The 15929-nt window shown below is 39.2% G+C and overlaps 1 protein-coding gene across 1 annotated transcript; it reads right to left on the bottom strand.

Annotated features, from left to right (window-relative positions):
* Positions 1-403: 403 nt before the first annotated feature.
* Positions 404-15515, bottom strand: LOC139732201 (pre-mRNA-splicing factor 38B-like). The gene is made up of 8 exons (XM_071643077.1): positions 15378-15515; positions 12863-13052; positions 12301-12369; positions 11603-11754; positions 7970-8030; positions 4551-4673; positions 2055-2173; positions 404-1181 (listed from the first exon to the last, which is right to left on the bottom strand). The coding sequence occupies exons 2-8, from the start codon at positions 13019-13021 to the stop codon at positions 707-709; spliced, it is 1158 nt and encodes a 385-aa protein (XP_071499178.1). The 5' UTR covers positions 13022-13052; positions 15378-15515; the 3' UTR covers positions 404-706.
* Positions 15516-15929: the final 414 nt, after the last annotated feature.

The raw sequence follows: 15929 nt of genomic DNA, 5'->3' as shown, positions 1-15929 counted from the left end.
CCACAACCTCTCTGATTGTGGCAAACCAGACTTGCTTGCATACTGATTTCCTCTACACCTTCCTCTACAATATAGATCGCTCTTCAGTGTTGAAATTTACCCCTTCCTTCCATAATTCCCCATCAGTATAACTGCCTTCATCAGCCGTTATTCTAAGCCTCGATGTGATTTACATGTATACACGCGTAGTAGTAGCAATCTACAGCAATATCTACCGAGGCATCGTTGAACATAATTTTCCACAAAAGTTTTGCATGCTATTAACCACTGAGTTACCGGAACAGTCATGAAGTTCTGTTTTGTTTCCAGAGTACATTAATAAGCAGCATAAAGTGTTCACTAACAACAAAACTGCAGCTGTAGAATCCTGATGATCAATCATTGTCAATATCACACTGTCCCACACTACAACCCATGGAAATACAGAGAATGCTAACGATCCATGTTATCATACATCCACCCTACACAAAACTTTGAACAGCTTTGTTTAAAAGGCAGTTTGCCGCCACAACCTTTACAGAGATGAAAGAAATTCACAAATTTCTCATCATTTGCCTATATTTTTTCACTCATCATGACATTAAGCTTTATGTACCACAGATGCAGTGAAAGACAGATTTAATGAACGTGACAAAAAATGCAGAATGTTCTGATACATTAACACACTGGACCTGTTACATACAAAGGGAGATGCATTTATTCTAACCTATCTTCTGTCCCTACTTCGACTTCTATGGCGATGACGATCCCGTGAACGGGAGCGGGACTTTCTCCTCCTTCGTTCTTTCGACTTACTCCTCTTGTGATCTCGACTGCGACTGCGTGATCGATGTCGCCTGTCGTCCCGGCTGTCCCCCCTGTGGTTACTCTCCCGCTCCTTGTCCTGGCGACTGCGCTCTTTTCGCAGGGCTATGTCAAAGTCGTCCTCCGCTCTGTTCCTGTCCCTATCCCGGTCCCGGTGCCTCTCCCTGTCCCGACTTCGATCCCGACTCCTGTCCCGACTGTGACGGGGCCGCTCTCTATCCTTGTGCCTGTCATAATTGCTGCCTCGGTCCCGGTCCCGGTCCCGGTCCCGTATTCTGTCCCTATCCCTGTCCCTGTCCCTGTCCCTGTCCCTGTCCCTGTCCCGATCCCGATCCCTGTCCCTGTCCCTATCCCTTTCACTCTCATGGTCCCATTCTCTTGTGCGTTCTCTGTCCCGGTCTCTGCTGTGCGGACGCTCCTCACTGAATCTGTCGCCGCCCCTGCAAGATAAAAAAAAAAAGCAGCATGAAGCATTATGTACACTTCAGTTTACAAACTGCATGGGAACTGCTACAGTTCTACAGATTCAGGGAAATCATATTGTAAGTCACACACACACTATGCAGACAAAATGTCTGAACATGGCTGATAGCAACAATTACAGGTGGCACAATGAAACTAAGTACAGGATTCTGACACAATGCATCTTTAACTAGAGGTAGATTGAGTAAGGCCTTGCTTAAACCTTAGATGTCTCTGGGTAATCTCTTACTTTCATACAAACAATGGAAAAGTGGCACAGCGCTGCTGCTTCCTGTACACATGTATCTCTGGAATCAATTTCTTTTTCTATTATTGACAATACACTGTACTTGATTTCACTTTTTTGTCATACACATATTAGCATATATCTAATTGTGATCAAAACAATTTTATGCATATGACACAGCAAACTTTAGAATTTCCACACATAAAGGGAAACCATCTTACACATTGTATAACAATTTTGCTTGCAAGGTACCGGTTTTAATGAGGTGAATTCGGTAGTCCTGATTTTCCATTACTGTATATAGCTGGTTTCTTTCTTAGTGGGTTTACAATGACGCAATGGTTTAAATATAATGGGTGGGTGCTGATGACCTCATTATAAGAGGGCTTCCCAGTATCTTGAAGTTGGTCTATGACTTAAACTGTACCTACTGCATTTGTTCATTTACTACTTTCATTATAATTAATTCGAACATGGAGTGGATTTTCCCCTTAATCTCTGGCCATATTCTTTAATTAAGTAGGTCAAGCAGAAGACTGACCTTGAATCTGTTGTCCAGTCATCATTGTCAGGATGACCGCCATCCCCTTGGTCTCCCGCTTCTTCGGGGTTCTTCTGGGCCTGGGCGAATCTCCACGCTGTCACCTTCTTCTCAATGTCCTGCAGAAGTACAAGCATTTTACAGACAATTTATCATAAAATGCCATTATATATGTGACTGTGCACCTCAAAACGAACATAAAGTCGCACACACTGATTTTGCGTGAGGACTGAAAATAAGTGAATAGGGTCAACCTAGCCGAACTTGACTTTTTCATATTTTCTGAAAGAGCGGGTCATCTTTTACATTATGCTAAAATTTGGTATCATAAAACGGGCAGGAAAGTGTGTTTTTTTAGCAGTTTATCTCGAACATTTTTGGTAGAATAGTGTGATTAGGTGTGTCTTTAGAATCCCTTTTTCATTTCTGAAAAACCTTGTCCACACTCTTCACTTTCAACTCCAATAACATTTGAAAGGATAGGGCTACTGATTTGAAAGTTGGCATCAATTATGGACAGAATGTGTTAATGAGGCATGCTAAATTTCAGTTTAATCTAATAATTCCTTCATTGTTGTTACTCTGGTGGTTTACTTCCTGTTTTTTGTCCCATTCATCGCACAGCCAGCATGGTTCGGTAAAGATTAAGCGCTTGAATAGACACTGCACTTCAGAGCCTCTTTTCTCAGTTCACACTTTTCCTGAGTTTGTGCTTTCTTTCCAATATTTAGATAGGTTAGGAGAGTCCATTTGATTTGAGTTATACATCATTTTAAAGCTTAAAGTCTGCTCTTTCAGAATATGGTCTTATCTAAAAATTCATGTCTGGCGACTTTTTGTTTGTTTTGAGGTGCAGTGTCACATATATAACCATATTATACTGTAGAGCAAGATATCTTCACAGTATGACATTTTCGTAAATTGGAGCCAACAGCCTTTTTCACAGCATGAAATTTTTGTGAACTGCCCCTGGCATTCAATACATATAGTGTAGATAATAACTTTCGCATGCATTTCATTTTCGCAAATCTTGGCTCTCGCAGTATTTGCAATAAAATGCAAGCGAACACTTCTGGTTTCACAGCAAACATTTCTGTTTTGTTTTTCTCCTTCAAACTGTTTGTAATCAACATGGATACTGTAAAGTCAGTAAAATCTATGACATTGCAAAGGATGACAACAAGAAAAGGGGAATACCTCGAGCATCCTTCTCTTACAGAAATGAAAGCATGTATACAATGTCAATGAGGTGGAATGTTGACTCGAAAGCGAGTACGAGGCTGACATGTGCAAAGGCAGTTTGTTTGTTTTTTAGTCAAACACTCACTGATATTTTTGAAGGTGGGTTCACATAAGAATTCTACTCCATGACTATTACTGAATGCTTCAGGCTCGAATTTACTGGCGTCATTTCTCTCACTATCAATGCTATAACACTTAAACCTTCATGCGCCTGTTTCACAAACAATCTAGGTCAATCTCAAAATCTAAGACTGACTAAAAATCATGGTATTCTGTGTGTATCTTCAATTTTGCTCAACTTGCTAATGAAAATGACGATTTTGAAGACTTTTTTCATGTCGCCATTGCTAGTGCATGATACAATAAATAACAATGGAAATACATTTGTATATTGTAAATATGAATTTGAAGTGGATGGTGAAAGGCTAATAAAATTGAACAGGGAAACCAGTGGCATACCATAATTTTTAGTCAATCTTAAATTTGAAGATTGACTTTACTTTCTGAAACAGGCCCCAGGTATACTAAATGAACTTGCAAGGCTTTTTCATCACCAATCAATAATCCATCCAAGCTTGACCTAGTTGTAAAGTTAGCCAGACCACTCAAATGTTGCAACATTTGTGTATGTCCAACCAAAAGGCCATGGTGAGAAGATAGGGATTAGGGGGATTACATAATCCCTATTCACTGACAGCTACCAGGTAGTTTTCAGAGACCTCTGTCAATCAGCAAGGAAAGTTGCACTCAAGCACGTGTGCCCATTGGAGAACAAAGCATAGCAAAGGATAAACTTGGTTGTGGATAGGGACAAGAATAAAATACAGCCACACCCTGCATTGATGTGATCAGGTCTCATGGCAATGGAGCACTTTGCATTGAATGAGATAATTCAGGGTTCAAGGTCTGTCACACAGCACACGCATCTATGAGCAAAACATGGGGCATTTCTCAACGCATGCGTATACCTGGGTCCCCACGAGGGAGCTGAACCTAAATGTTGGCTGTTCAAAGCACGTGTGTGCGTGACTGTCACTGTCTGTGTGTAACATAGAGATAAATCCAACTGGAATTTTCAAGGAGCAAAACGAGGTGTTAACGTAGACACAGGTTTGATTCCAGTGACTAGTGCTAATTACACACTGTAAAGCAGTTTGAAAGCACATAGTACACGAGTGTTACTCAAACAGAAAACCAAACATACACAAAGAACGATGAATTATTATCATTTTTTTGTCATTATTACTGTCTTACCTTCATGACAGGAACTGGAATGCGTGGGAAGAGGGTTGAATGCCACTCCAGCTTGGTCAAGAAGTGTCTCAGCATCTGACCGATGGTCATCGGATTTCCTCCACCAGCCTTGGGGTCAATCTCCTGCATAGCATTGGGTTCAATGTGGACAGAGAGGGAGAGGAAAAGCAAAGACGAGATTGAGATTGAGATTGAGAGTTACTGATACAGAGAGTGGTTACACATGAAGAATGAGTATTTTTGCATGCCACTCAGAAATGTCAAATTTTCAACTTTGGGTTGTACATTTTTTCTCAGTTTCAGATGCTATGATCAAAATATACAAAAACCATGAAATAAACAATGATTTCTCTGTCATATTTGACAAATTTGACAGAAATACATACTATCTTTTGCTGATGAACTGTAAAACACAAAAAAGTCATGTGCAACAGCCTTTAAAAATAGTATGACATAGAGCAAAATAGATTTTTTCTTTGTTGTCCCTTTTTCAATGAAATGTGTCAACCAAGTCTTTCTACTCTTATTCTTTTAATCCCACACTAATCTGAAGCTATGACAGGTACTAGGAAATACTTCTTTGACCTATCCAGCAGCAATGGAACAAATGAGAACTCTCAAGCAGACAAACACTGGAGGAACATAACACAATGATAAGTTTTGTGACCCGATTCTCAAATATTTCAGAGAGAACAAAAGCTGGGCTGGCCATAGTATATCCATTGCATGCGGCAGGATACCCAGAAGGACGCGAGTCCACATTATAACCTCTCTCTCCGATTAACTGTGTGCTTACGAACGCTCATCCGCAGACGGCGGGCGAAGCACGCAAGAGGCAAAGGGCAGGTGTTGTCTGAGATGTCACCACCTGGTATAAAACACATGAAAGGCAGCATTGATGAGGTACACTGGTCAGAAAGAGCGAGTGCTATCTACAGTTAACGTAACAACAAAAATAAAGAACCACAAGCCTACAACTTTTTGCTGTCATCATATCTTCAAAGAATGATATACCTGTAGGACATAACTGTGGCTTTTCTGAAATTTCAATGATATGAATAGTACACTTCATGAGAATGGTCTGAAGTTTAAACTAGTACTATGCTGTTTGAAATGTGAACGCAGTAGAGGCAATGCTGAAAACACAAACGCAAGGTGTTTCACACCTACATCTCACTTGTAAACTGATAAAGGCTCCAAGTGCTGTGCTATGACAAGTCCACAAATTGGTGTGGTGTGTGCTGTGCAATAATCAATGTCTGTCAATCAACCTGTAATACTATATCAATGATATACCTAGCTTGATGACATTTTATTCCAATTCAGCCCTTTCATTATATCTGTAATGTTACAGTTGTACTACTACTACTGCCACTAAAAACAAACAAACAAGCAAACAAAAAATACTAATAATAACAATAATGGTAATAATCATAGTACCATCTTAGGGACATTTTTAAAGTAGAAGTTAAAAAAAAAAAATGATTATGAGTGGCAGCGGAGGACATGACGGGTCATTACATTAATCATGATAGTCATCTACAAATAAATGAAATAATGACCTCATAATTCCCAACCCCTTAGCACCCCCCTCCAAAAAAAGAACAAGGTTTACATATTATGAGCAATAGCACATTCCAACACAATGATTTTATCTTTACCCTGAGAACATGGACCGTCCGATGGCTGCACTGCATTTTCATGACTATTACAGAAAAAGAACACATCCCAGCACCTTCTGCCATTCACTCCAAGTGTGTGGCACTATAAGACAGATACCCTTAGCACGAAAGCTGTAGAATAAATCTTGTCATTAACAGTTATCAATATTCACTCTTAAACATATACGACACACTTTGACAAAGACAGCCTAATTTGGTCGCTGAAAATTATCTTTGCAACTTCAAACAGCTTCCTCCAATCCCCCTCCCTCCATTACTTATTTTCTTTTTTTAAACCATTGCCACTGAAGTATAACATGCAGTACATCAGTACCCCACTATTTATGACCTTCTCACATCATCTAAACATAGAATCAGTCACCTACACTCACAAATCATATATATTCTTGAAACATCAAATAGTCAGTGGTTCACACCACAATTCATTACAGTAAAAAAAAATAAATTATAATTTCCTTGAGTTGCAGTATCCCAAATCCAAATCATCATAGGATTATCACTAATATGGCCATTTTTCTTTTTTCTTTTTTGGGTTTCAGCATTTTCTTTTTCTTTTCTTTCTTTTATTCTTTTTGAATGAGGTGTATGGTACATGTAAACGAGTTTAAATCATCTATTTTTCGTACAATGCAGCATAACTGGTACCTACAACTGTACTTCTAGGATCCAAAAGGAATACAAGGTACCACAGATGGAGTGCAAACTCCAATGCATTTTGTTTTTCTTCTTTGAACATTCTATAATCTCAAACAAGTTTTACATAAGTGATGCTTTACTTTGACCTCAAGTTTTACTCCTCACCCCACAGCACACAAATCCTGACTTGACTGATTAGCAGGTCATTTTTTTACAAGATTTTGAAGATCTCTGGAACGACAAACATCAGCTGGTGACATCTCACAGAAGGATCCATACTAGCTGTACCATGGTACAACACCTTTCGCTTGCACTTCTACAAGGCTTTTTCTACTTGGACCCACATGACTTTATGCAGATTTGGGTAGATTTATTAGTTTGAAACAGGCTAAAGCATATGCTTCTTGCATAAGTCAAAAGATATTTCATTTTCATTACTTTTCATGGTTTTCTGCTCTTTGAGAGAGGTTAAGGGCATCTAGGGTATATCTGCAATTTGTATAAGAAAGTATGTGTTAACTTTCAATGAAATCTAAACTTGAAAGGCCATGCAAATTTCTAATATAAATTGCAAATATCCTACAAACTGAGGCTAAAAAAAATATGCGAGTATGATGTAATTTCCTACTCTTTATACTGAGTATCTAATATTTTACTCAGCAATAGTATACTTGCCAGCAGTGCAGATTATTACTATTTTTGTTTTGTTTTGTGCCTGTTTTGTAGAGAGACATGTACATATGTATTTGCTAAAAACATGACTATGGTTTGTAGATATTCTGTTCCTCTGCAGTGTACATATCTAAACCTCAACAATGATAAAACAAGGAAGTGCAAAGGCTTTCAGGATGTAATACATCTTGGTGCCATGCTAAACAAACCGCAGAATTACTGTGTATAATTATTTCTGTTTATCATTTGAGACTATAACAGTGAAAGAAAAATGTAATCCATACTGCCCTAAAAATCATAGTAACCTGATTTTTTTTTTTCAAGTGATTCAGCAATGTCTACAAATGCTATATCCCACACTTGACTGCAAAACAACATTAAGACTTGATAGACACAAAGACATAGAGTACTGCTGAGTGATTTACAAACCTCCTCGTCTTCCAAATATGGTTCATACCATTCCCACAAGTCCTGTGGTGGCTGTGTGTACCTGGGGGATGGAAAAACAGATAAATGTTCTTTTCATTAATTATCTGCATTTGCTGACATTAACAAAGTACAAAATTGATACTTCAAGAGTGATTTAACTATAAGCCCCTCAATTCAAAGTAAATGTACTTGGCAGTAATTCTTGATGGGACAAGAGAAAAAAAAAAAGGCTGAAGGCCTCTTTACATCCATTTCTGATCCTGTAAAATAGCATTCCATGCTGTTTTTAATCTAGGTTTTCACATCACATCCTCATGTTGTAAGTGTACTAATGCCGGTCTGTTCATGATATTTTTGCTTGTAATTTGTATTTCGACAGTGATTGGTGAAATTTGCAAAACGAAACACTCATGAAAATAACAGTTTTTACAATATGTCATTGCGAAAAAGAGTGAGTGTCTACCCAACTTAACCAACTGAAGAAAAAAAGAAAAGTCATCTGGGAAAACATGCACATGAGCTATACTGGCTTACTGTAGAAGTGGAAAATTTTCGTGTGATTAATTTTTTTCGCTTGGCCGGATAAGAAGAGTTTTGCATGTTTTTAATTCCGCGGAATCAAGACATCAACTACTGGAACAAGTGGCAAGCAAAAATACTTGCATGCTTTTATTTTTGCGCTAGTTTCTGGTTGCGCGAAATGCGGGAAAATTTCCACTTTTACAGTACAGTCAAACTCGGATACCTCGAATTCGTCGGGACTAAAGAAAATGGTTCGACGTACGCGAATTTCGAGGTACGCGTACGTCAAATTTTCTTCGACTTATCCGATGTTTATCGATGTTCGACGTTTATCGATGTTCAACATGGTGTCTGTTATAGTTCCTACTGATTGTTTGCATGCTTGTCAAGTGGAATTGAATAAACTTTTATATGAATGAATTGAGTGAAAATCGGAAATGATATCAAAATTTCAGAAATAAAGACTTTGGTGGCCCGATCGCGCCACCAAAAAAAAAAAGTAGGATGTTTGCCTTTACTTTTGAAAATGAACAGCGGTAACAATCGGCTCCGTAAGATGCTAAGATAAATGTCAGAAGTTTGCGTTTAATTGTGGAAATGAATGAACGGTAATATTCTACTCGGTATGATACTAAAATAAATGTCGAAAGTTTGCTAATACTTTTGGAAATGAATAACGATAAGACTCAGCTCTGTATGGTGCTAAAACTAATGTCAGATATTTGATTTTGCGTTCGGAAATGAATAAGGATAACATTCGGCTCCGGAAGACGCTGAAATAAATGTCGAATTTTTGCCTTGACGTTCGGAACTGAAAAACAATAACATTCAACTCCGTACGATGGTTAAATAAATGTCGGATGTTTCCTTATACTTTCGAAAGGAAATAGCAATAGCTTTCGGCTCCGGAAGATGCTAAAATAGATGTCAGATGATCGTTTTTATGTTCGGAAGTGAATAGCAGTAATATTCTGCTCCATCATGTCCATACGATGCTAAAACAACTGTCTGATGTTTGCTTTTATATTTCGAAATGAATAACAGTAACATTCAGCTGCGTTTAATGGTAAAATTAATGTTTGATGTTTGCTTTGATGTTCGGAAAAGAGTAACAATAATATTCAACTCCTTGCGATGATAAAACAAATGCTGGATGTTTGCTTTTACGTTCGAAAGTAAATTGCAATAACATTTAGCTCCTGAAGATGCTAAAATAAATTTCAAAATGTTTGCTTTGATGTTCTGAAATGAATAACAATAATATTCAACTCCGTACGCTGACAGAATAAATGCCGGATGTGTGCTCACCTGACGTTCGAAAGTAAATGTCAATAACATTCAGCTCCGGAAGATGCTGAAATACATGTCGAATGATTGCTTTTACGTTTGGCATGTTTGGAAGTGAGTAGCAGTAACATTCTGCCCAATACGATGATTAAAAAAAAAATTGGATATTTGCTATGGTACATTTTGAAATAAATATCAGTAACATTCAGCTATACATTTGAAGGTCCAAAAATGTCTGATGTCTGCCTTGACGTTCAAAAATGAAAAACAGTAACATTCGGCTCCGTGCGATGATAGAATAATAATAGTCAGATGATTCATTTCACTTTCGGAAGTGGACAGCAGCAACATTCGGCTCCGTTCGATAATAGAATAAATGTCGGATGTTTGAAATGAATAACGGTAATATTCTGCTCCGTACGATGCAAAAATAAATAACAGATTGTTGCTTTAACATTTGGAAATGATTAATGGTATTAATCCGCTCAGTTAGATGCTAAAACAAATAGCGGATGTTTGCTTTCACGTTTGGAAATGGATTAGGATAGCATTCAGCTCCGTAAGATTCTAAAATGAATGTCGCTTGTTTGCTGTTACATTTAAAAATGAATAACAGTAACTTTCGGCTTTTTACAATGCTAAAACAAACGTCGGACGCTAACAAATGTTAGCAAATGCTCCCATTTTCTCATTTCAAACCTAAGTTTTGACCTCCTAAATATATAGGCATCAACTTTTATAATAATCTCTACGCCTATTTGCCAAATCTTAAAACACAGAGTAAGATGATTGAATTTTCTATTCATTTGTTTTAGACATGGGCATCTGTATCACTTCAATAATGCTTAATATCAATTAATCTATGTTTAGTAGGACCAATTTAGTTTTTCTAATGTTTTTCCTGATTTTTTTTTTGTGTGTGTCACCAGATTTTACTTTCGACCAACAGAAAATAAAAATCAATGATATTGGTGGTCCGATAAAAGTTAGTGCGGAGCCCTGTCTATTTCATTCTTCATTGTGATCGGCCTAAACTTCCAGATTTTCATTATCGCATTGATGGAAAAAAAAAAGTTTCAGTGCTTGCGTTCTCGGGGAAGAATAAATGAAACAAACTTCGTGAAAGGGCAAAAAAAAGTAAAAAAAAAAAGGCACTACGCAGGAGATTGATGTTTTGACAGTGGAGCGTGATTAATGGCAAAGATAGGGTACCTGTAACTGTCAACATAAGCAGGTGCGCCACGACGGTTGAGAAATCTACGCGCACTATCTCGATCAAAAATCAGAACACAGTGGTTAAAGAAAAGCAGATGTTGGGCAGCGCGTAGTGCTATCGTAAGTACAACTCCATTGGCACGGGTGCTATGTGCATACCATGTACGTGTGTTAGTAGGTGTTGGGGATTTTTCTTGTCAGCTGTGTATCGGGTATTTCTTAACTGGGCGCTCGATTGTTCTGGTCTCAGAATATTTACAATCGAGTGTGAAAACATTTGTGACATGTCTTCGCTGTCCACGCGCGCTTAATCGGAGATGCTGAGTGATGTTTGCAATTTCGATTCGAGCAACATGCTGGGAAAAACAATAAGTTAATTAAGATCGGGACATTAGATTTCCCTTCGAGGTAACCGAAATTCGAGTTATCTTTTTCGAGCTACGCGAATTTTACACGGAAACTCCACAGGAACAATCGGGACTTTCATTTTGCCCCCGAGGTAAGTGATATTCGGCTTATCCGACGTCGAGGTATCCGAGTTTGACTGTATTTGTTCAACACTGATAGTGTGGGTATTGCTGGCATGTTGGTAGATTACCTTCAGCTTACCTGATGTAGATAAAGCCCAGAGCTCGGATGTAGGGCGAGTCTGAATGTGTCAGTAGGCCAATCAGCTGCTTGCGGGTCAGCTTCAGTGTGTACAGCTTGTATAGCAGACAGTAGGCTGAGGAGACGATTCCACCAGCTCCTACTCCACGCACCTAGTCAGCAGCAAGGAGAGTGGAAAAACAGATGAGATGAAATAAGATTTCATGGTTAAACATATCACATTTTGCCAAACATGAAAATACACTCTTCACACATACACAAGGAAAAGAAAAGAAAAGATAAAATAAAAGGAAACATGGAAATCCTACAGGTCCACAATGGATTCCAAACTGTGTTCCAAACAAAAGCAGCAAAGACATGAAGTAGTAGCCTGAGAAAGCTGTCTTCATGCAAATCCAGTGAGACGAGGGACACATCAGTTGATCATGCATTTTGTACAGGTATATGTTAGACACCAAAAAAAAAAAAATGCCTGAACTTCACTTTACACTATATCTGACTTGTATGATGTAATTCTCACATACTTTTAATAGTTTGATCTAAGGAACTAACTTCCACAAGTGCTACTGTGATTTATGTGGGCATGACGGTAGTTCCATAAATGTCTGACAATGACGGCAACAAATATCCAAAAAGGCATTTTATCAGCAAACCAGCCGGGCTTGGAAGAGTATTGAAAAGACCTGTATCATACTCACCCCTCCACACATGCCGATCTGCCCAGAAGTTTGTCTGCTTCCCCTCTCCCATGGCTCCAAGTGTGCAACCTGCAGCGGAATTATTTAGGGTGGGTGCCAACAAACTAATCATTAATATGAATGCAGCCCTTAGCATAACAAATCATATTCAAAGAAGATCCTGTACTTTACAGAAAAGCTCTTCAATTAAAGCGGAAACAAAACACACATATAGACATTCTCAAAAATATTACTTGTATTTCAAATTTGAACAAAAACTTTGTAAACTACTGGTACATGTATCACTAAGTTAATGAAGCTGATATAAGATTGACAATGTAACTGTATGTTTAGTATAAGTCCATACCCAATTCCCCACCTCCCCTCCCCTGGTATATTGTGATGCATTTCACCATGGCATTTCAAAAGATTTTCATTCGAGTGAGGTTAACACATCACATTCTGCAGTAAGTAGCTTGAGTACTGTACTTTAAAGACATGTGATGAAGATGATATCAAGCATTTTTAGTCATCTCAAAAGAGAAAAGGTCAAGAGAGAATGGCACCTACCTCCGCCCCTTACCTTGTAGTAAATTTCATCTATGACTTCATGGTATGTCTTGAGCTTGAAAAGGTCGTTCTTGAAGTAGGGCGAGGACTGGATGTTGGTCAGGATGAGGGAATTTAGGTTCATGGAAGCGTGGTTGCCCCACAGAGGTAGTGTATTGCTCTTTGGTGGCATTGCGAGTGCCTTTACATCAAACCAGCGGACACTGCATTCAATACAAAGAGAAGAAACAACATTTCAGGGCAAACATAAAAAAAAAACATTTTCAGTCATGCACTACAAGGTACATCTTGTAAAAAATCAGCACCAATGTTCAACCTCCCATGCCAAAATTTGACCCTGCGCAAGAGCATAAGTTTCTACCTATGTACACGTATAGGCCTTACGTTACATGTAGCCGGTGGTCGAATCTTGGATAGCGTTATGGTCAAATTATGAGTACTAACTGGTACATTGTAGTTTGCTACTAGTGGTGAAAGCAATAATTTCCTCATATGCCACCACTCAAATATTCAATATTGAACATTCACAACACATCTCCTAGAAAACTCAAGAGTTTTATGTACAGTAGATCTAGACCTAGTTCTAGATCTATATACCGGTAAACTCGTAGAAGTGAACCTAGAGTAAAACCCCCAATTTTCAGACACTTATACTCCTTTCCCGCTGAAGGAAATCTTCCCCCGGCACCCGGGTGCACCCTGCAATATGAAACGAAACTCAGTTGAAACCTAGGGGAAGCCTAGGTGAAACACCTATTAAATTTTGGGCAATTTTTACCCTAGAAGCGTCCTGGGTACAGTACACATCGATAGTTCAACGGGAAACCACCGGTGGTTCACCTAGGAACGCCCAGTGTGGAAGGTCATCGTGGTGAAACACCGGGCAAAATATGCAGATTATGTCAAAGGTCTTTTTTTTTCCGGTAATGCAAACGTTTTTTGCTAGCTAGCACGCGCTCCTAAATTAATCCACACATAATGCGTGTATGTAAACATGCACACGACTAGTATGACGTTCATGTGACGTACACCGGCATGGTATTGGATCCAAAGAGGTTACATATATAGAACCTCTTTGATTGGATCGTGTTGTATTGTGCACATGCCGTATACAAATAAGCGCTACGCAAAACTGAGACTATTACTTGAGTTGCTGTGTCATTTGTCCTGTTAAATGTTGCAGTTGAATTAACTATTTTGGAGTTCAGTTCTGTGAGAGGTAGAGAATTACGAGTGCGAACTATACTGGTAAAGTACCACGTTCAAATTAGCGCGCGAAATGTCACGCCACATAATATATAATACACACTTCCGCTGGAATTGGCCGCGGTGGAAGCAGAAAACACGTCTAGGGGAAAGTTGCAAACAAAATTTACCGAGAGCATTGTCGTACAACACTGTAGGAGTGAAAAGACGGCACTGAAAATTTCACGGGAGGTTCCCCAGTGAATTCACCGAGAAATCCAACGGCGGTTCACCGAAAGTGGCAGCGGGAAAGGGGTATTAGTTTGCAATATTTGTTCAACTCAAATAATACAATTGATTTTTTTAATACATCATCAAATTTCACAGAATCCCCAAATATTATCACCTTGTCAATACCTCAAAATTCGGACACGCGCGCAATGTCAATACGCATGCAAGGCCGCTGAAAAAAGAGCGTGCACCATAATGTTGTACCTTGTTGGTGCAAGGTTGCATCGGGGACGCTGCGGCGCCCGTTCGTGTCCGAATTTCGGTGACTCTGCACTTGCATTCAGTCCCTGTACATTTATTCACTGTATCTGCACGTACGTAGATTTTGTTTTTCTCTTGACTTTTTTTCGTTTTTGAGGATACCATCACACTCTGTCTCTGACTCCTGAGCTTGCAATAAGCAAAAAAATCTCGCAACAGAACGGCATAATTTTTCAATTTTTAGCGCTTTTCCGGCGACCCTGATTCTTTCCACGGGATCTAATTCACGCGCCCTTTGGAAAAGTTGCGGCGATTCTGCGTGTTTGACGGCAAAATTTGGGATTTTAAATTTAGATGGATTTTTGGAGGTGACTCAGGCATTCTTTCCTGTGGTGAATGAGTGTGCCAGTATGTGAAACAATGTCATGTGATATGCGCATGTTCATTCTGGAATCTGGAACATGCCTATTATAAATTAGATTTAGTCTACACTTTGTAGTTTAATGAAAATTACTCCAGAGTGTATGAACTCAATATTTTCATTTTCAACATTTTCAGGGAGAATGGGCAGCTGTGAAATTTCACCAAAACTGAATACCGTGTACACGTAGGTTACGACACGTTTGCAACCAGTGCACTGCAAGTGGCAAGTGCATGCAGAAGTGCAGTGGCAGTCGCAGACGCAGTGTCGATTGTGTGTCGATTACTGCGGATCTTACTGTACACACCATCATCATCATGCTCAATGGTAAAACCGTGCACTAACTTGATAGCGTGACTAAAAAGAGTTAACAAGGGCACAAATGTCTCATGTTACGTGCGTCAACGGTGTAAAAGATGACCAAGCTTACCTTTAAAAATACAATGCAAGACAAGTCAACAGACTATCCTCACAACGTGCGAAATAATAGTTGGTAAAACCGCACCCGGCGTTCAATTTTGGTACTGGACAATTGAACTTTGGCTGTACCGTTACTTCTTCGTGAAAGCCGCCATACTGCTATCATATCACTTCTAAGTTCTAGTCTGGTGTTTGTCCGATGTGTAATGCCGCCCTCGACGTTGCTTACAGGACAGGGAACTGAGGCGCCAGGGCGCGTGTTTTTTTTAGACGGCACAGATTGGGGAAACTAAAAATCTAACGGGGACCCTATCCCTAAACCTAACCCTAATCCTAATCCTAACCCTAACCATCAAACCCTAACCCTAACCCTAACCCTAACCCTAACCCCAACCCTAACCCTAACCCTAACCCTAACCCTAACCATAACCATAACCAAAAACCCTAACCCAACGTTTTTCCCATAGGTTTAACACGCGCCATGCCCCAATCTGTGCCGTCTTTAAAAAAAAAACGCCGCCAGGGCCACTAATTTATAGAAAGACGTCTTTCTAGTTCAGTG

The sequence above is a fragment of the Diadema antillarum genome, unplaced genomic scaffold (assembly GCF_040938485.1).
Source record: "Diadema antillarum isolate AM-2024a unplaced genomic scaffold, OU_Dant_1.0 seq00000406_RagTag, whole genome shotgun sequence".
In the NCBI taxonomy this organism is placed as follows: Eukaryota; Metazoa; Echinodermata; class Echinoidea; order Diadematoida; family Diadematidae; genus Diadema; species Diadema antillarum.
The sequence above is the reverse complement of the archived record's forward strand: the minus strand, read 5'-3'. Positions and strand labels throughout refer to the sequence as shown.